At 41.0% G+C, this 19,706-nt stretch overlaps 1 protein-coding gene across 1 annotated transcript in view; it reads left to right on the top strand.

Moving 5' to 3' along the window:
* The first annotated feature begins 749 nt into the window (after positions 1-749).
* Positions 750-19,706, top strand: part of DHX15 (DEAH-box helicase 15) — a 49,574-nt gene continuing 30,617 nt past the window's right edge. The window contains exons 1-5 of the mRNA XM_072861122.1: positions 750-1,004; positions 7,085-7,433; positions 12,055-12,248; positions 13,400-13,559; positions 13,969-14,187. Of these exons, the coding sequence (XP_072717223.1) occupies positions 937-1,004; positions 7,085-7,433; positions 12,055-12,248; positions 13,400-13,559; positions 13,969-14,187 (990 nt within the window). The 5' untranslated portion in view covers positions 750-936. The remainder of the gene's footprint in view (positions 1,005-7,084; positions 7,434-12,054; positions 12,249-13,399; positions 13,560-13,968; positions 14,188-19,706) is intronic.

Genomic DNA, 19,706 nt, shown 5'->3' with positions numbered 1-19,706 from the left:
TCTACTGGTGTTTTGTGTTATGAACATGAGCTTCCCTTGGACTGGTCATCTTACGTAGGCACAGTAGACAAACTACAAGAGAAAGTGGCAAAAACTAGCAACCGTGTCTCTGGGTCTTCAAAAGGTAAATGTTTTCCTCATTAAATACATTGCCATGAATGCTTATTGTTGACATTTGAGTAGTTAAAGGCTGTATCTGCTTTTACAGCACATAGCTTTAATATCCCTGGTTTTCTAGTATTTCTGCTGCTACAGAAGACTTGTGAAAGACTGCCCTTTTCCGCACGCAAGCCTAACGCAGCCAGGGAAGCCTGTGTCGGCCTAAAACAGAGGTTTGCCAAGACAGTTATCTCGGTTTAAGCTCCCTCTGTGCAAGCTCCCGTTCCAGCGCAGGCCTGCCCGGGCGAACAGAAAGGCTGGTGAACGGGGCTTTTCCTGCAGGGCACCGGCAGTACCGGCCGGGCTGCCAGGCGCGGGCAGGGCCGCTCCGACCGGCCGCGGACGGTCCCTGCGCAGCCCAGCCCGGCCCTGCGTCCCCCGGGCGGCCCCGTCCCGCAGCCGCCGAGCCCGTCCCGCCGCCATCGCGGCGGGGCCCTCGCGCCCGCTGTGTCGCGCGGGGCGGGGCGGGGCGGGGCCGACCGTTGGGCGCGCGCCGAGGGCAGGCTTTCGCAGGCGGATCCGCCCGCGCGCGCCAGCGCCCCGCACAGCCCCGCCCCCTTCCCCCCCTCGCAACCTCGCCGCGCGCGCCAGCGTCTCGTGCAGCCCGGGCGCTTCCTTCCGGCCGCCATTTTAGTCGCTGTGCCTGGCCTCGCGGCGCCGCTGCTGCTGCTCGAGGAGCGGAGAGCGCGCCCCGCCGCACCCAGCCCCGGCCGGCCCACCGACCCACCGACCGCCCGCCGCGTCGAGCGGCTGCTCGCCACCCCGCCCGCCGCCGCCATGTCCAAGCGCCACCGCCTAGATCTGGGGGACGATTACAGCTCCAGCAAGAAACGCACCACCGATGGGTAAGGGGCGGCGCGGCCCGGCCCGGGGAGCGCGGCCTGCGGCGGGTGGGGGATCAGAGCGGCTCCTGCCCTAATCCGCTCCCCATCCTCGGCTCCGGCCGCTCCTCGCGGGGCTGGGCCTCCCCGGGGAGCGGGGCGGCCGCCATGCCGGGGGGAAGGAGAGGGTTGCAGCCGCCGAAGCCGCGCGGCGAACCCCCAGCGGCGCCGCCTCGGCTGGGCAGGCCCAGGAGCCTCGGCGGCTCCCGGGAGCGCTAGGCCGAGGCCCGGGATCGGCCCTTCTGTCAGGGCCGGGCTCCTCGGTGGGGGCGGAGAAGGCGGATGGCGGCAGCGCGGTGGTGGGGAGCGGGCGGGGAGAGCCTCGTGCGGCGGTGTTGGGAGGGGGAAGGGGAGGAAGCCGCCGGACTAGCCGCTTGGGCGAGCTGGGCTGGGCTCCCGTCGCGGCGGAGCCGGGGGCGGCGCGCTGCTCGGCCCACTCCCCCGCGCCCGGCTTTGTCTGCGGCTCTTCTCCTTCTTTACCTTTTTTTTTTTTTCTTCCCCCCTTTTTTTGTTTGTTTCCTTCTTCCCCTCTCTGGCTTGAGAGATCTGGCAAATGTGGTCCTAGAGGTCAGCATGAGGTTTGTTCCGCCTGTATAATTAGTGCCTAGCCTGAACGTTATTTCTTTGTTAACGTCTTTCACTCAGTAACCAGCAGGATATATGCTTGACTTTAAGTAAGAATCGATGGTGAGGTGGCTTTTGGGGTGGGGGTCAGGGGAGGGATTATATTTTTTCCTTAGTTTTGCAAAGGTTAAAGTTTTAGGACTGTACTGCACAAGCTTTGACAGATTTTCATTAAGGTTAATGAAATTGCAGGAACACAGACAATATGCTGGTGCTCTCCTTTTATACACAGTTGTTTTAGAGCCTTCTCTGCATAATCTCTTGCCTTCTAATTGGGGGGAGGGGGAAGGCAGGCGGCTCTTTAAAGTAAATTTCTGAAGTCTAAAGGAACACAAATACCGTGTTTATCTAGTCTGTTCTTCTTGATGGAGCACAAAAGACTTACATGAATTAATCAATTTTTAAAGTCCAACAGCACTGTTTTAGACCAGAGTTTTTATCTAAGAAAAATGCTTAATCTTGTTCTCAAAGCTTGCAATAACTGAAAGTCTACCATAGTAGTTAGTGTTCACTGATAAACAGTCTGCAAAACTTGCCCTTTTTTTTAAAGGTGAGCTTGCATAGCTTCAGTTTTTAGCCCCTAAAGTTGGATGCATTTTTCTCTGCTAAACAAAAGTGAATCTATTTCCTGTATGTAGGATCACCATAATCTTATTTTTTAAAAAAAATAAATGTATTGAGCTATTTATCTCCTTTAATACATTTTTGCATGATTTGCCAGAAGTTGAAATAGCTCTTCGGTATACAGGAAAGTTGTACCTGTGTAGCTTTTTTGTACGTAGAGATTTTTGTAAAATTTTCAAATGGTTATGCGAAAACTGGGCATTATTTAAATGTGGTACAACTGTTATGGTTGGTTGTAAAGATAATGACAGGTCAGTATTTCCTTGTTTGTATGTTGGTGAGTTCTATAGTTTTGCTATGGTTTTATTTGGCATTGTTTTTACTGATTATCTACTGTCATCCTGAACTCTCAGTCTTACCATTTTGTATATACTGTAATGAGTTCCCACCAGTGGTAAAACTCTTTTAACTAGAAGTCTTTGACCTTTAGGGCACCTAAAAACTATACAAGTGCTGGTCTTGTGCCCCTTCTTTGTCCCCTCCTCCTCTGCCAGTAAAAAGCATTAAATGGCGTAGGACTGAGAACAAATCACTATAAGCATAATTATTGAGTGTGATTGTTTCTGATATTACTTGAAATCTTAATTCATGTAGCACAAGCCATAAAATGTTACACTGTCTTGATTTATTTTAGGGTAGTTTGGTTTTACAGCTTGTGGAAGGTTGTAAGGAAGATGCACAGAGAGATTCTTCTTGATAGCATGTACGTACATGTCTTCCTCTGTGCCGAGAGTGCCTTTATGCAGTTTAGTTGGTTTTGGAGCTGGATTAAGCTGAATTAGCTCCTTGGATGGTTACGACTTCACTTGCAGAATAGTAGTTTATCTTGCATTCAAACTGGACCACCTGACTAAATATGAAAGTTGTATCAAGTTACCCTGTGTTTTTTTAGTTCCTTTTTAATTGAGGCTTGTATTGATATGTGTGGCTCCACATGGCAACGATGCCAGGCCAACAGGCTTGTAATTGTTGGTGTAACCTTAAGCATCAGCACGACATCTGTTTTCTTCCAGTCTTGATGTATCATCTATGAAGTAAAAAACTTTGTGGAAAAATGAGAATTATATGGAAGGTTTTTGGTTACAGTGTTTGTGTGAATTGCATACATACTATTTAAAATCTGTTCCTTTTTTTCCAAACGTACTTAACTTCAGTTGTTGTGTACATCACAGTTACTGGGTTAGTGGGATGTATCATTCAGACTAATTGTACTTTGGCTTTCTTATGTATAGAACATAAATCCTCCTTTAGCTGCATTCACTTTTTTGCATCAGCTATTGGCATGTCTAGTAATGGAGAAATAATATTGATGTTCTATTAGATGTGCTTAGACTTTCACTGTGATGATCAGTGGTTTTACCTTGGGCCCTTTGTTTCCATTTTCATTTTTATATGCTTTTCACCCTCTGACTTAGTGATTACTATAGTGTTTCTTTTGTATCCACGTGTGTATATATTATGTGTGGACATAAGAAAGCGAAAGCAGATAGCAGATCAGACTACTTCACTTGAAAAACAAAGCACAAAAACCCAAAGCCCTTCCATTTATGGAGGCTGTTATGGGATTCAGGCACAAGACAAGTATGATTAAACTATGATTCTTTTATTGTTAGTTTCTGGGTTTGAGATCAATCTTTTTTGTGCAATAATGAAAAGTAACTTAAATGTGACAGTTTATAAATGAAGAACTGCCAAGTTGCATTTTTACAAAGTTTAGTAATATGGCAGCATAACTGTCATTCCTCTTTTCTCTTGTTGACCAAAGGAGTCTGGATGTGTCTGCTAAGTTTCAGTAATATCAGGAGACTGGGAAGCGTATTGGGGGGGGGGGGGGGGAAGTGCTGCTATAAAATGATAAGTATTAGAGAGTAAGTTTGAGGGCATATTATATGCTGTGTTTTTTCTATGCTGAGATCTGGTTGCCCCCACTTCTGTTTTTCTTTTTTAAAACAAGAAAGAGGCACAACTCTTTTGATTAACCTCCAAGTAGTTTTTTTTACTTCTGAAATGTAGATAGAACGTGATACGTTTGTTTTCTTATTTGTATGATTAAACAGCTGTAAGAGTTCAGTGAAGAAGCTGAGAAATGGGGGATTAACAGGATTTTCCTTTCTGGATTGTATTTGTAGTCCATTTAATCCACTGGCTTGTTCTGGAAGTTGTATTTTTATCTATGCTTCAAGCCCACACAAATTGCTACCAACACACAAGGAGACAGTACTGCCCTCTCCCCTGTGCTGCTAGTGAGCGTTTGGGAGAGTAGATCAGAGGACTGCTCTGAGTTAGAATTAACATTGGTGGAGGGGGTCTAGGGAGGGCTTGTTCTTCACAAGGCTATTGAAATGCTTATACCAACACACAAGAAGTGTTGGCAACAGTGTGTGTCCATGCATTTTGGCAGTAGTGCTGGTTTTTGTGAGGCTGAAGCATACCTGAAGATACACTTGATGAATTGTGATGTAGAAGCTTCTGACATCATGCTGTTTAAGTAAATGGTTATGGAATAGTTTGTCTTTTTGGTGTGGTTTTTTACACTTTGACTAGATACCAATGAAGAATGAAAATCCTTCAGAAGCACACATACAAAAAACCCCCCAAACAACCCCCCCATTAGTAGTGTGTCTTATTCTTTCTTCCCTTCACTGAAGTGTGTGCTGTTACCAGGTTGTTGCATTTCACTGTGGCTTTACCATTCTTAAATTGCTTTTGTACCTTATTTCCTTATTGATGATGTTACTGTCTGACCATGCACTTGTTTATCCCAATACCTGCAGGTATTTAAAATTCTGATTGTGAATAGCTCATTAACTACAAGTCCAAAGCTTCATTCCTGTCTGATACATGCTGTTAGACTCCTCCACCATTAAGTGTAGCATAATGGAGCCTAGTTCCTTCGGTTTATAACAGGGGTAACTTTTCCATACCAGAGAATATGAACCTATTGGGTTCTGCAATATTTGCCTGCCATTTTGCAGTAAGAAGAGATTTCTAGCTTGTACGATATTTGACTGTTAGAAGTAATGTTGAAGCTATGGTATCTCCGATTCAAGCAAATTATCTAAAAAGGCTTTAATTTTCAGACAATTCAGCATCCAAAGCTTTAGGAAAATCTATATAAAAGTGAGCTGGGTAAATGACAGTAAACAGTATGTTTTGTAATCCTTCTTTATTTTCAATGGGTCTCTGTTAAAAGAAGTTGTATTAAAAAAAACCAAACAAAAACCCCCAACTTATTGTGACAACCTCTGAAGCCATTGTATCTTGAAGTATCGAGGGGAAAAAAAATGCAGCCTGCATAGATTACATTAATTTATACAAGAACAAGAGTGGTGGTTGTTTCCAGTGTGCAGCACATTTTGAATTAAAATTTATAGAATCAGTACTAATATAGTCTTGATTACTTCATCTTCCCTGTAGGTAGGAATGTGCTTATTACTTCATCAGTTACATCTAAATGCCAGCTGCATGTTAAAAAAAAAAAAGCTGTGGAGAGGCGTGTTGGCCAACAATTTCTTTAGAAATACTCTCTACTCTTTTAGGCATGCCTGAGTGCTGGTGAAGAAGAGGGGGAGGTTTTGTTTTCCCTTAATGACTACTCCTAAAAATGTTTATATGTGCATTTACTGTAAAGCTGGTGGTGACTTAGCTTGTTGCTTTGCCTTTTGATGGGATTCCAGTTAACATAATGTACAAAAGAAGCTGAAGCTAAGCATGTCCTCAGTTTTGCAGGCAAAGGTGCCACTAATCTTTTGACTTACGCTAATTTAAAATGTGATGGGGTGTTTTTGTAAAGTGGGGCTTATTTCACAGTGCTGAATTAGAGTAAGTTTGGTATTTTTATTGAAAGCATGTAGCTATAGTTCTTTGTGTCAAACTGGGGATTCCTTTGCAAGTGTTTTCAGTGTTTGTGGGGAGAGTGACATTATGTGCAAGAACAAGTACGTGGATTTGCAAAATCAGAAACTGCCACTAAGACCAAGGCCGGAGATTGAAATCTGTGGATAACTACGGTGAAAATAATACTGTTTTTCTTTTGCAAGTGCAATGAACTTTTACAAACGCTGGTTGTTTTAAGTGTGTGGTAGGAGGTGATACTGGAGAAGATGGTACGACTTGGTAGTATTAAGTTAATGGCTTGACTCGATCTTAAGGGTGTTTTCCAACCTAAATGATTCTGTGAACTGTAGTAGCTGGTTTTAAGTCTAAGTTTCAGACTTAACAAGCTGTGTATCAAAGTTGATTGGGTCAGAATTGTATGGAAGACCTTGAACAAAAAAAGCCACAAAGTAATTGTGGGATGTTGAATTCAACTTTTCTTCCAGGGCTTGCTTATCATCTTGAGCTAGTTTTTGTGGGTTAGCATAATTCCCTTGCTAGGTAGCCAAGAAGGCTATTCAGTGTTCTCTTATTTTTCTGCAGCAGCAGCAAGCAGGGATGGGAAGAACTATGAGAAGTTTAGAATGTACAGCTGATTCTTTAAAATCATTAAATGAAGAGAGTTAAGATGATGCTCTCCATGTGATGTCTTTCTTCAATATTGCCTGTAGTGAGAGGAACTAAGGCAGTACTTAGGTACAATGAGTGTAACTATGTATATTTAATATTCAGTGTGCATCATATACTGTTACCCTTTGATGCTTATCCTTCCAGGTAGCTGTTTGCAAGGCTTTTTAAAAGATTTGGTTTATATCCACTTTGTACTAGATACCTTTGAAGTTGCTTTGTATTTAAATTCCTACTCTGCATTTAAATATTCACGTATCTCACTTTCTGCTGTGTCTCTTAACTCATTTTAGGAAAGATCGGGACCGGGACAGGGACCGTGATGACCGTTCTAAAGATCGCGACAGGGATCGTGACAGAGATAGAGATCGTGACAGAGAAAGGGACAAGGAAAAGGATTTGCGACCTACATCTAACTCTACATATTATGCAGCAGCTGGGTTACCAACTATAAAACCAGCAATGATTCCACATAGTATTAACCCTTTCACAAATCTACCACATACACCACGATATTATGACATCCTGAAAAAAAGGTTACAACTTCCTGTCTGGGAATATAAAGAAAGATTTACGGATATTTTGATTAGGCATCAGTCATTTGTGCTGGTCGGAGAGACTGGGTCTGGTAAAACAACGCAGGTGAGTTCTTATCTGTATGATACTGCAGTTTTTTAAAGGTTGAGACTGCTGCTAGGTGTGTGGGTGGGTGAAACTTCCTTTGGTTTCTTGAAATTCATTGTGTAAGAACAACTCACAAATTGTGATCAAAACTAATTTGATGCATGTTTTATTTGCTTAATGAATAGGAAAGTGAGAAGAATCTTTCAGCATCTTCCCCTTTCAGAATCCAGTCCTGTTCTCTGGCCCCTATTTCTGTTAGGCTTTATGATTGGTAGTTATCCTTTTGGTAAAGGAAGATAAGAGATTTTAATGGCTAGACAGAAGTACACCAATCCACAAACTGAGGTGATGGTTCCAAATTTACATCTGTAGCTTATTTAGCTGTTTGTGTCGGTAGCAGCTGGAAGGTAGGAAAAAAATTACAGAAATAGAGACTTGATAGTGTTTTATGAAACTTGCTGCTACAAATATGAACTTAAAGGGAATTGAAATGTCAGATACAATTCTGACATCTGATTGGTTCATGTGTTTTGGTGATATTGAAACTTAAGAGGAAGTGACTTGCGTTTCCTTGGTACTGAAACTTCTCAGAGGTTATATAGCTTTCCAGTGCTGCAGTTAAAATCACTTTTTTGTAGATCCATGGCTTTAAAAGTCTTTCTCAGCACTGAAAATAGTGATAACAGATTTGCAGAGCCTCCTTAACCCTTAAGAATTTTGGGGACCAGTAAACAGGGAAGATCTAAGATATAAGGAACACCACTGTTTGTTTCTAAGCAGGACAAACTTGCGCAAAGCTTTAATCTAGCCTCTGGTTTGCTGTTTAAAATCTGTGTGGAAAAGTGATGTAAAAAAGTTCTTTGTTCTGTAACAGGATAAATTCCTTTTACCTAGGTAGAAAATAAAAACTGAAGAATATTTTAGTCTTTATAAAATGGATTATAGCTAACTTTTACTGTAAGTCTTACAGAAATAAATTTTTAGTCATAAAATTTGGATGCCTAGAAAATGTGAAGGACATAATAGTACACCGGATACCTTTTATAGCTGTACCTGAAATATTTGAAGTTATATGCCCTTCTTGCTGCAAATTTTAGGAGCCAATATCTTGTTTGGAAGGTACCTTATTGCTTTATCTGTATTGCTTTTTTAATATGTATAAGCTGGGACCAGGATTTTATAGAATTCTCCAGAGAATTTTGACAATATAGTTACGTAGAAAAGATACTGTTCTGAACATTCATGTAAAGAAAGTTTGGTACTTATCTGTATGAAAACAAGATTTCTCATTGTATGATCTGAGAATTTGAAGATCTAAAGGTTGTGTGTTCTTAGTATCTATGACTTAAACTTCAAATACATCTTACTATCATGTCATTCCCCAGGCATAAAGCTTTTCCTGAATTGTCTTACTACTTTACCCCTTATTTTCTGGAAGGACTTAAGAAACCTAAGGCATCTTTCCTGAAAATAGGATTTAAGCTGCCAAAAGCACATAAGCTATCTTGGAAGCTTCGCTGCTTCCTCTGAATTCTCTCACTTTGAGATTGCAGATATGTTTTGAAACAATTGAGAGTGTCTCTGTAGGAACATATCACTGAAAATGATCCTGCTGCCACTTAATGAAAACCTAGTTTTGCATGTGATAGTGTCACATCATTTTTGTGACCAAGTGCTGTCTTAAACAACCACCCCCCAAATGGTTTTTTCTTCTCCTTACATTGATTGATCAGAGCAAGATAAATAATTATCTGTGGTTAAGAAACCCTCTAATGCTCAAACTGAAGGTGTACATGAACTATTTATGCTTGCTTTTATTGGTATAAAGTTGGCATTCTTTGAAATATATAATGAGTTGTTCTTCCAAAATGATTATCTTCTCTTTCTTGGCGATAATAGAAGGCTATATAGTAGCAGATAATCTTTTTGGAGTGAGATGCTGCTGCCTGTCAAGTCCCTTCCCTGATTATTATGTGCATGTTTTTCCTTTAGTCTTGTAGAGCACCCAGGTTTGGGAACCCTTGGCTTTGGCAATGGAAACAACAGGAGATAAAACTTTTTCTGAATGTCTTGTTCCACATAGACTTAAAAAACAAACAAACCAACCTAAAAACCCAAACCACTGAGGAAGTATATTGGAAGCCAAGACCATTAATTATCAAGCCATTGCAAATACTGAAGGCTTGAATTGTAATTTAAACTTAACCTTCTAAGTTAGCTGTTTTCTTTAAATGCTCTCAGAATATACTCAGTGGTGGACTGGGTGTGCTGAATTTCTTTTAGAAAGAGGTTAAGTACTTGCTATAATTGCAGCGTGTGCTCCCTTTTAAAGGGGGAATCATATGTGGTGCTGGTGTAGTAATTTAAATTTCTTCCATAAATGGAATAGTAGAGTAGCATCTGCTTTCACTTGAGAGCCATAACTATAAAGGGTAGGATGTTTGTTGACATAACATAAGGGATTTCGCTTTGTCAGCAAGTTTTCTTGGCAGGTGAAGTTCAGAAGCAAGGTGTTTTCTCTGAGTATAGCTTGATCTGCTATCCTTGCAGTCCACGAGAGAACTGATATGGGTAAAAGTCTGACACCTTTTCAACTAATGGAGATTCTGAGAATTCTACCATATAACTTGTAATGGAGAAAGTTTTCAATACATTGAAGTGGCTCAGAAAAGCCAGAAGGACAGTGCTCATCCTTCTCCTACCCTTCATCCCTTCAAAAATGTGACTTTCCTTTGACTTTGGAATAGTCTTTAACAGCCCTCCGTGCATTTATCTTTGATCTTAGAGGCCACTGTATGTGTAGTCCCTACCTCCTCATGTTTATGGTGGTTATATTTGAAAATCTCTCTTCATTGAGAAATCCCTTGAGGTTAAGGGGGGTGCTAACTAAAGCTATTCCTCATGCTTTGATATTGATAAAAGGGCTTTTTAAGGGAAGTCAAGGGTTTTGGTGATTTGTAGGTTTTTTGTGTCAGTGGAGTTGAGTTAATGTTACGTTAGGTTTTACAAGAACCAGATGATAAGTAGTGTTCAGTATATTCCCAGTCATTACTGAAGTAGAAGATGTAGTGTGGCACAGTCCTTTTTCCTAGTGTTTGTATTTCTTTTAAAGCTGGACATTAAAAGTGTTCTAGTGGTCATCTAAATCAGCTTAACACACTGAAGTCTATGTAGCCCTTTTCTTTCATTTGACACCAATGGTGTAGGTTTTGCTGTTTACTGGAAAACCACTTCTAAATTATTTTTATTTCATGCTACTGTGGCCCAGCAGATCTGCCGTTTTAAAGTTTATTTCAGGACTTGTTCTGTTTAAAGTCAAGAAGCTTCACCTAATATGCTTAGAGTTGAGTTTTTATTAGTGACTTGAGAAGCAAATTCCTTTCTCTACACTGCACATTAGGGGAGTGTGTATGTGTTACAGGATAAGGTTTCAGGTTCATGCTATCAGTGTTCAAGAACTGCAATAATTTTTAGTTTTGAATAGGATTTCCATAAATTTGAGTTCTTTTCTTCTCAGCAGTCTTAGTCTCCTGTTGTATGTTGATAGTCTTTGCTTTCTTTTTTTTTTGTATTTATAATGGAAGTATGTTCCCCATTAAAAAAAAAAAGCTTTTCATTGCAGTCTACACTTGTCTGCTTGTTTGCTTGTTTTAGTGTTATGTCCATTTTGCTGTGGAAATGCAGTATTCTAGAAGAAAAATTTTCCTGGTTTAAATTATACTGCTTTTCCTGTTATCCTGCATTGGTGCAATGTATAAATGTTTTGGTTGTTTTTTCCTCTGTAAACATGAGCTTTGAGGAATACTTTGAAAAGCAATTACTGAGGAGGAGTGGATTTTATTTGCTTCGTAGACTTGGAACTAGTTGTGCCTGGAGATGTATCCTCATAAAACGTCACACTCAGAACATGTTAAGAATATTCCATCTTCATCAAACTGTTACTGACCTTACAAAGTCTTCTGAATAAAGCTTCTTATTTTGGGTGATTCTCACTGCTTCCAGATTCCTAACAGGAGCAGAAGACTGCTGACTGACAAATAAAATGAGTGCTAACATAGGAAGGAAATCATAGGGGTTTCATATCTGGTAGATAAAATTTCAAAAGAACGATAATTAACCAAATGAGCATAACTAATTATTTATTTTATTTGTCATGATTCCTGGCTAAGACAATTTTTGTATATCACTAAAATATTTCTTTTTGCTTAATGTATTAATAAGCATTACTTCTTAAAGCCACAAAGTATAATTTGCTTACTTTAAAACTTAAAACAACAAACTGTGCTACAGATCTCAAAATTCTGAGTGTTAAGTTTCATTTTGGTTGCTTTGGAGCATGTTGGCTGCTGCTAAATGTCTGTATAAGGTACCGATCTAATAGTGCTTAAAGGTGCTGTGAACCTATGTATTTCCTTGATAACTTCAAAGATAGCTATGTACATACTTAATGTGAGTGTGCTTTATCTGGTAGCATTGGGTCCAACTAACTAGGCTGTCTGCTCTCATACTTCGGATATTTTTGTGCATGTGGTTGGCGTCTCAGTGGAATTATAACCAACTTTATTTGATACAGTACAAAGGTTATGGATTACATCTGGCCATTTGAAGTGTGTTGAAAACTGAATTTTATTCTTGACAGATCCCTCAGTGGTGTGTTGACTACATGCGCTCACTGCCTGGTCCAAAGAGGGGAGTAGCATGTACCCAGCCTAGGAGGGTAGCTGCAATGAGTGTGGCACAGCGTGTTGCTGATGAGATGGATGTCATGCTGGGCCAGGAGGTTGGTTACTCAATTCGATTTGAAGACTGCAGCAGTGCAAAAACCATTTTGAAGTAAGTATGGCAACTGTCAAGTAAAGGTATAACAGAGCCTACTTGGAGGTGGGGGTAATCACAGGGTAGTAAAGGATGTGAGCAAAGTTATGAAACAAGTAATGAGGAGGGGAATGCATCTGTGGACAGGCGCTCTCTGTGTCTGAGTGGAGGAGAGAGACAGGAGCCATAGCCTGAGCTGAGAGAAACCTGGGGTGTGGGGCTTGAGTGGAATTGAAAATAAGTCATTCCTCCTAAAGAAATTGCTACACCCTATGGAAATTAATTTTAAGTGATCCATAAAGAAGAGGGTGATCTGAGGAAGTATTTTTATGATTAAGGTGCTATTCAGAATTAGGCCCTTCAGCATTCAGTTTCTCTTTGTGTTATGCATTCAGCTGACCTTTGTCTGTGGTATCTTCCTACTTAGGGTAATCCTGGTGAAGTTCAGTGCCTTACTTCAGTAAGGAGAAGTACCAAAGTTTCAAAACTGGCCTATACCTGCCTCTGGAACACATCCATAGTGTTTTAGTTGTCAGCTGTTCTAGATTCCTGTGCTGTGTAGGTGGTCCAGGCCCACTTAATACATCATTTGCAGATGACTTATTCAGAATGCTCAGTTAAAAAGGATTCCACATAGTGTGGTTCAAAGAATAGTGCTTTTCTATCAAAAAGAAGTCTTCTCTTTTGCTCATACAAGTAGTTGAAGGCTGGGAATAAAGCTAATGTGTAAAAAGAAATTTAAGCGAGATGGAAAAGCAAAAAGTGAACAGATGATCTGCAGACAGAAAACGGGAGAAGCAATTGCAGAAATAATATTGCTAGGATTTCAGAGGGTTTTTTCCCTTTCTTTTCCTATCTCTGATTGTAGACCTGGAAGTCTGCCACTAATAGTCTACAAACTAGTTATAAATGTTGCTCAACCTTGTTTCCCCTTCCCTTTTTTAAGCTTCCCCCCCTACTCCCAGATTTCATTTATACTCTGCAGTAATTTCTCTTTGAAAACTTAAAATGAGCTTGTTACCTTGTAGGAGATGGTTTATTGATGTTTCTGTTTTAAAAAAGTTGATTAAAAGCTTGGTTCAAGCAACCCATTGAATGATATGGAAGAGGATTCTGTATCAGACTTAGTAAATAAAACTTGTGTTTAAATTGGTTTTGTTTGCATTCAGATATATGACTGATGGTATGTTACTTCGTGAAGCAATGAATGATCCTTTGCTGGAGCGCTATGGTGTTATAATTCTTGATGAGGCTCATGAGAGGACACTGGCTACAGATATTTTGATGGGAGTTTTGAAGGAAGTTGTAAGACAAAGATCTGATTTGAAGGTCAGTAATGATGAAGCCAAACAGCATCTACTTTCTAGTTGCAGGCATACCAGATAAGGTGCCTGTGTGCTTACAGTTATCTGATTTTTATAATCAGCTGAAGTAGATCAACTGGTTTTTGATCTAATGATAATCTGTGTTGGAAAGATAACCATAGGAAATTCTTAATGCAGTCTGTATTGAGGAAAATACTAGGAACAACATAACTGTAGCTTAACCTTCCTGCATTTGACTAGGAATCTTTTTGGACCTTTGTAACAAGGGTGCTGTATTCAGGTGATAAAAGCATGCTTAAATCACAGTCAACAGTTGAGTTTAGTTTCTTACTTTTACATATTGCATGCATAACATTTCACAAATTCTTGTTAACCTTTGGAGTAACTTTTTTTTTTGTCCTTCAAACCTACAGGTTATAGTTATGAGTGCTACTTTAGATGCTGGCAAGTTTCAGATCTATTTTGATAACTGTCCTCTTCTAACTATACCGGGTCGCACCCATCCTGTGGAGATATTCTATACTCCAGAACCAGAAAGGGACTACCTTGAGGCTGCCATTCGAACAGTGATCCAAATTCACATGTGTGAAGAAGAGGAAGGAGATCTCTTACTCTTTCTTACTGGTCAAGAGGTACTTTCTTCCTTTTTTTTTTAAATCCATTGTTCTTTACAGAAACTGTTTTAAGTGGCTTGTGTAGTCTGAAATGTTTCGTTTCCTGTTCTAGTTTATCATTTGAATGACCTGAGGTTGTCTACCTGCCATACACTTCAGATCCTTAATCATTGTATGTATCTGTAATATGCATATGGTATGCAAGCCCTTCCTAAAATGAAAATTCTCATCTTAATCATGTACTTCTAAAATAGAAACCTCGAGTATGAACCCTACGTTTGTACTGATGTGAACTCAAAAGCTCTGGGTACCTGGACCATGTTTTGACTGAAAATGTAGTTCTGTGCACTTCTGGATGTGTATTGTACAACTTGTCTGAAGAATAATGCATTAGTTCTGCTACTTAGCTATCAGTATTAGTTTTAATAAAAATGTTTGGTTTTTGTTTTTGAGTAGTTTAGAGTATTAGGTTGTAGTCTTTCTGTACCACAAATACTGGGAGTTAAGTCTCAGAAATGGACTCTGTTTCTTGCAAAAGAGGATTGTACAAAAACATAAGCTAAACTACATCAGGAAATGAGGATTTTCTGGAAGTCTTAAATCCTTTGCTTGAAATAAACTGGGGTAGTTTTTTTAGTCCTAATCTGTTGCCTTGAAGCTCTTTTTGAGCGTCCCTATTAGTAGGCTGAGATGGAGAAGAGTTAAAAAACCCCATAGGCATTGTGAAAGTTTGCTTGACTGGATCAACCTAAAATTAATATTTTTAGTAGGGGGAGAAACGCAGCTAGCAAAAATGTTTTTCTGACTCATTCTTCTAGCAGTCACTCCCCTTGAAGAAATACCCTTCAAAGGATGTGGAACAATTCAGTGTCTTTAATCTAAGCATACACAGTCCTAACTATGCCAAGAGGGAAAAAATGGTACAAATAACTTGTGATGCTAAAGCTATACAGGCTTCTTGAGTAGATTTGCCAGTCATAAAGATGTGTTGCCTCTTAGATGAGTTTTAAAAGACATTTGATTAAAATGTCTTCTAGCAGGTCATCTTCTCCCTTAGAAAACCAAAACAATGACTGTCCCTGTAAAAGCAGATGTTCTGGCCTTTAGTTTGTCCTCCTTTGTTTGGAGTATTGCTGTGAGTTAAAGTACAGGTAGGGAATAATACTTGAATTATTGTGGCTTTGAAACCTGCCTGTTTGATTTTAGTTAAGTTCTAGTTCAGACTGGTCTGGCAGGTTAACGTGAGAATTCGTGAAACAACTGTTGCAAGTGGGTGAATGAACCAGTGGCAACAGAAAGGAACGCTGCTGTCCTGCTGTTTTCAGCAGATTTTGTTTTCTTACCAGCATGCTAAATCAGGCTGGTCTTTAACTTTTCATGAAGAACAAATACTTGCCCTTCTACTTATCCATTAAAAATGGTGTCCTTGCTACATCAGTTGCTATGTATTGCTCTAGATAATTTGTTATAACAATTATGGGAGTTGGAGGGGGGGGACTGCCTTCAGATGTTACCAACTCTGAGCATCAGTCATGTTTGGCAAATGGCTCTAGACCCAACTGGTCTAGTACCAGCCAGTGCTACAGAGGTACTCTGTTCTATTGTATGAACAAGTTCTTTGATTTCCACTGGCATAATATACAGAACATAATGTATTATAAACTAATTTTTAATAAAATGAACATAATGTTCATAGTACACATATAATTATGCATAAATGTATCTAACAATATCCCTGTATTGCCTTACTGAATCACTTAAAACTTGCATTGGTAAGCCATCATCCTCTGTTTTTTGTCTAGAATTCTCCAGTCCACGTATCCATGGATGATGCTGTTTGGGGGCACTGGAGTAGCTCTGCCTGGAGCTAGTCTGAATTTAGCTAGCTAGCATGAAGTTGAAGTCTGGTTTAGCTTCTGTAGAGGTGCTTTGAAGTATTTACATCTGTTTTGATTCATGATGTTTTGGGACCTCTGTTGAGGCCCATTGTTGAGCCTCATAATACAGTCTTCGTGTGTACTACTGTTGGATCTAAAGTGATAGAACCTACTGTAATCTCAAGAACTGGAAAATGTGCTCTAGGTACCAGTACCACTATGTGGTTTGAGTTCAGTAAGCTCAGTAGCTTGGGTCGTGCCATTGATTTTTGCTTTGTAGTTCTTTTGCATTCTGGAAAACAATACGAACAGGGTGCAGGATGACTTGATTTTCTTGTCAGAAAGATGCATTTACAAAGCCAAATGAAGTTACATAAAGGAAAGATGTTTTAGGTGAAGCTATGCAAGTGTGAACTCTTGAGTTTGAGAGGCTTCAGATGAGAAGTAATTGCAGTGGTCTAAGGCAGAATGAGGGTCCTTACTAGCTACTGCCTTCACTTCCCACTGAACTTGAAGTAATTTTATATGGGCAATAAGATGGATAGCAGTTAATTAGTACAGATTAATTAAGGCATAAAGTTGGTGCTAGAACCTGGAGATACTAGGGAAGATTCTGTGTTGTCAGGCCCAAAAATAAAAAGAAGTTTAAATATGTTTGGAAACCAAAGGAATCTTAATTGTATAGGCCTGTTACTGGATGAAGATAAAATTGTTGTTAATGGTACAGAAATAAGTGTTCAATAAAAACTTCCTTCCTGAATCCTGAAAGGAGCAAAAGTATGTGATTATGTTGCATGAACTGCTTTTCAGTCCGTTAGTAAAAAAAAAAAGATGATGTTGTTTTTAAAACAACATTTATTAGGAATAAACAGTTTGGAACAGGACTTGTATCCCACAGTCCCTGTAAGGAGGAGAGCTCATCTGTTGATCAAAACAAAACCCCAAACAACAAACAAACAAAAAAACCCCCCAAAAAACCCAACCAAACCCACCCTGGTATATCAGGGAGATTCCAGAAGATGGGAATAACGTTCATGTTTTGTACCAATATTAAAAAAAATGATAACCTGAGATAACCTAGATAACTGTAAGCCAGGTTGCCTGTCGTCAGTCACAGGCAAAATTGGAATCTCTGACAGGAAATTCTGTTCACCAGGAAATAGTATAATTACATTTCAGTTAACGTGTCTTTTTAGACAATAGGTTTTGTCAAACTTGTTCTCAGTCATTGATATTACAAATTTGGTAGTCTTGTTGTGTAGATACACATTTGTTAAACTTGACTTTAAATGTCTCAAGACTGGCTCACCTGCAGATCTCAGAGGTAGCTGGTTTATTGTCTATTGGAGTTCTGCTAAAACAGTATTAGATTTCACACTCCATTAAGGTCAGTAATCTGAGAGTAGGTATAAAATCTTTACAGATTAAACTTGTGGGGTGGGGGAGGCAGAAATAATGATGCAGAAATAATGACACAGAAACTGTATAGATCTGTCTACATATCTTAGTAACCTAGGCAGGCACTTAGGAATGCAAAGTGTGTTCTCTGCCACCCCAGTACCCTTTTCTCCGTAAAGCCAAATGCATTGTTACACATTTAGGAGAAAGAATCCAGGCTGCATCTGCAGATTTGAAGTACAGATCAGCACTGTTGTTGTTGATTGTAGATAAATATACTGAAAAATATTGCTGTGAAGTTCTGGTGTCAGTGTTCCAGAAAGGTTTAAAATGGGATATTGGTAAAACTGATGTTGCTACAGGCCACCCAACCAGGAAGACTGAGTGGAGGAGGCCCTCCATAGACAGATAGGAGCAGCCTCACGAGGAGGGTCCTCATGGGGTGACTTCAGCCACCCTGATATCTGTTGGAGGGGCAACACAGCAGGGCATAAGCAATCTGGGAGGTTCCTGGAATGCATTGATGATGACTCCCTTCTCCAAGTCATAGAGGAGCCAACGAGGAGAGGTGCTATGCTGGACTTTGTTCTCACCAATAAGGAGGGGCTACCAAGGAGGGTGCACAGCAACTACCCTGGACTTCAGGAGGGCAGACTTTGGCCTCTTCAGGGATTTGCTTGGTAGAGTACCATGGGATAAAGCCTTGGAGGGAAGAGGGGCCCAAGAAAGCTGGTTAGTACTCAAGGATCACCTACTCCAAGCTCAGGAGTGATGCATCCCAACAAAGAAGTAGTCAGGCAAAAACACCAGGAGGCCTGCATGAATGAACAAGGAGCTCCTGGACAAACTCAAACACAAAAAGGAAGCCTACAGAGGGTGGAAGCAAGGACAGGTAGCCTGGGAGGAATACAGAGAAATTGTCCGAGTAGCCAGGGATCAGGTTAGGAAAGCTAAAGCCCTGATAGAATTAAATCTGGCCAAGGACATCGAGGGCAACAATAAAAGCTTCTATAGGTATATCAGTGATAAAAGGAAGATTAGGGGAAATGTGGGCCTGCTCCAGAGGGAAATGGGAGACCTGGTTACCTGGGATACAGAGAAAGCTGACGTACTCAACTTTTTTGCCTCAGTCTTCACCGGCAAGTGCTCAAGCCACACTGCCCAAGTTACAGAAGGCAAAGGCAAGGACTGGGAGAATGAAGAACTGCCCACTGTAGGAGAAGATCAGGTTCGAGACCATCTAAGGAACCTGAAGGTGCACAAGTCCATGGAACTTCATGAGATGCATCTGTGGGTCCTGGGGGAACTGGTGGATGAAATTACTAAGTCACTATCCATCATATTTGAGAAGTCATGGCAGTCTGGTGAACTTCCCACTGACTGGAAGAGGGGAGACATAACCCCCACTTCTATAAAGGGAAAAAAGGAAGACCCAGGCAACTACAGGTCAGTCAGTCTCACCTCTGTGCCTGGCAAGATGATGGAGCAGATCCTCCTGGAAACTATGTGAAGGCACATGGAAAATAAGGAGGTGATTGGTGACAGCCAACATGGCTTCACTAAGGGCAAATTGTGCCTGACAAATTTGGTGGCCTATGATGGGGTCACAGCGTTGGTGGATAACGCGGAGCAACTGATGTCATGTGCCTGGACTTGTGCAAACCGTATGACACTGTCCTGCATGACATCCTTGTCTCTAAATTGGAGAGACATGGATTTGATGGAGGGACTACTTGGTGGATAAGGAATTGGGTGGATGGTCGCACTCAAACAGTTGCGGTCAACAGCTCAATGTCCAAGTGGAGATCGGTGATGAGTGGTGTTCCTTAGGGGTCAGTATTGGGACCAGCGCTGTTTAACATCTTTGTCAGTGACATGGACAGTGGGATTGAGTACACCCTCAGCAAGTTTGCTGACGACAGCAAGCTGTGTGGTGCGGTTGACACGCTGGAGGGAAGGGGTGCCATCCAGAGGGACCTTGACAGGCTTGAGAAGTGGGCCTGTGTGAACCTCATGAAATTCAGCAAGGCCAAGTGCAAGGTCCTGCACATGGGTTGGAGCAATCCCAAGCACAACAGGCTGGGCAGAGAATGGATTCAGAGTAGCCCTGAGGAGAAGGACTTGGGGGTGTTGGTTGATGAGAAGCTCAGCATGACCTGGCAATGCGCACTTGTAGCCCAGAAAGCCAACCATATCCTGGGCTGCATCAAAAGAAGCGTGACCAGCAGGTTGAGGGAGGTGATTCTCCCCCTCTACTCTTCT

Source organism: Ciconia boyciana, chromosome 5, assembly GCF_034638445.1.
Source record: "Ciconia boyciana chromosome 5, ASM3463844v1, whole genome shotgun sequence".
Lineage (NCBI taxonomy): Eukaryota > Metazoa > Chordata > Aves > Ciconiiformes > Ciconiidae > Ciconia > Ciconia boyciana.
Note: the sequence above shows the minus strand (reverse complement) of the source record. Positions and strands in the feature narration are given on the sequence as shown.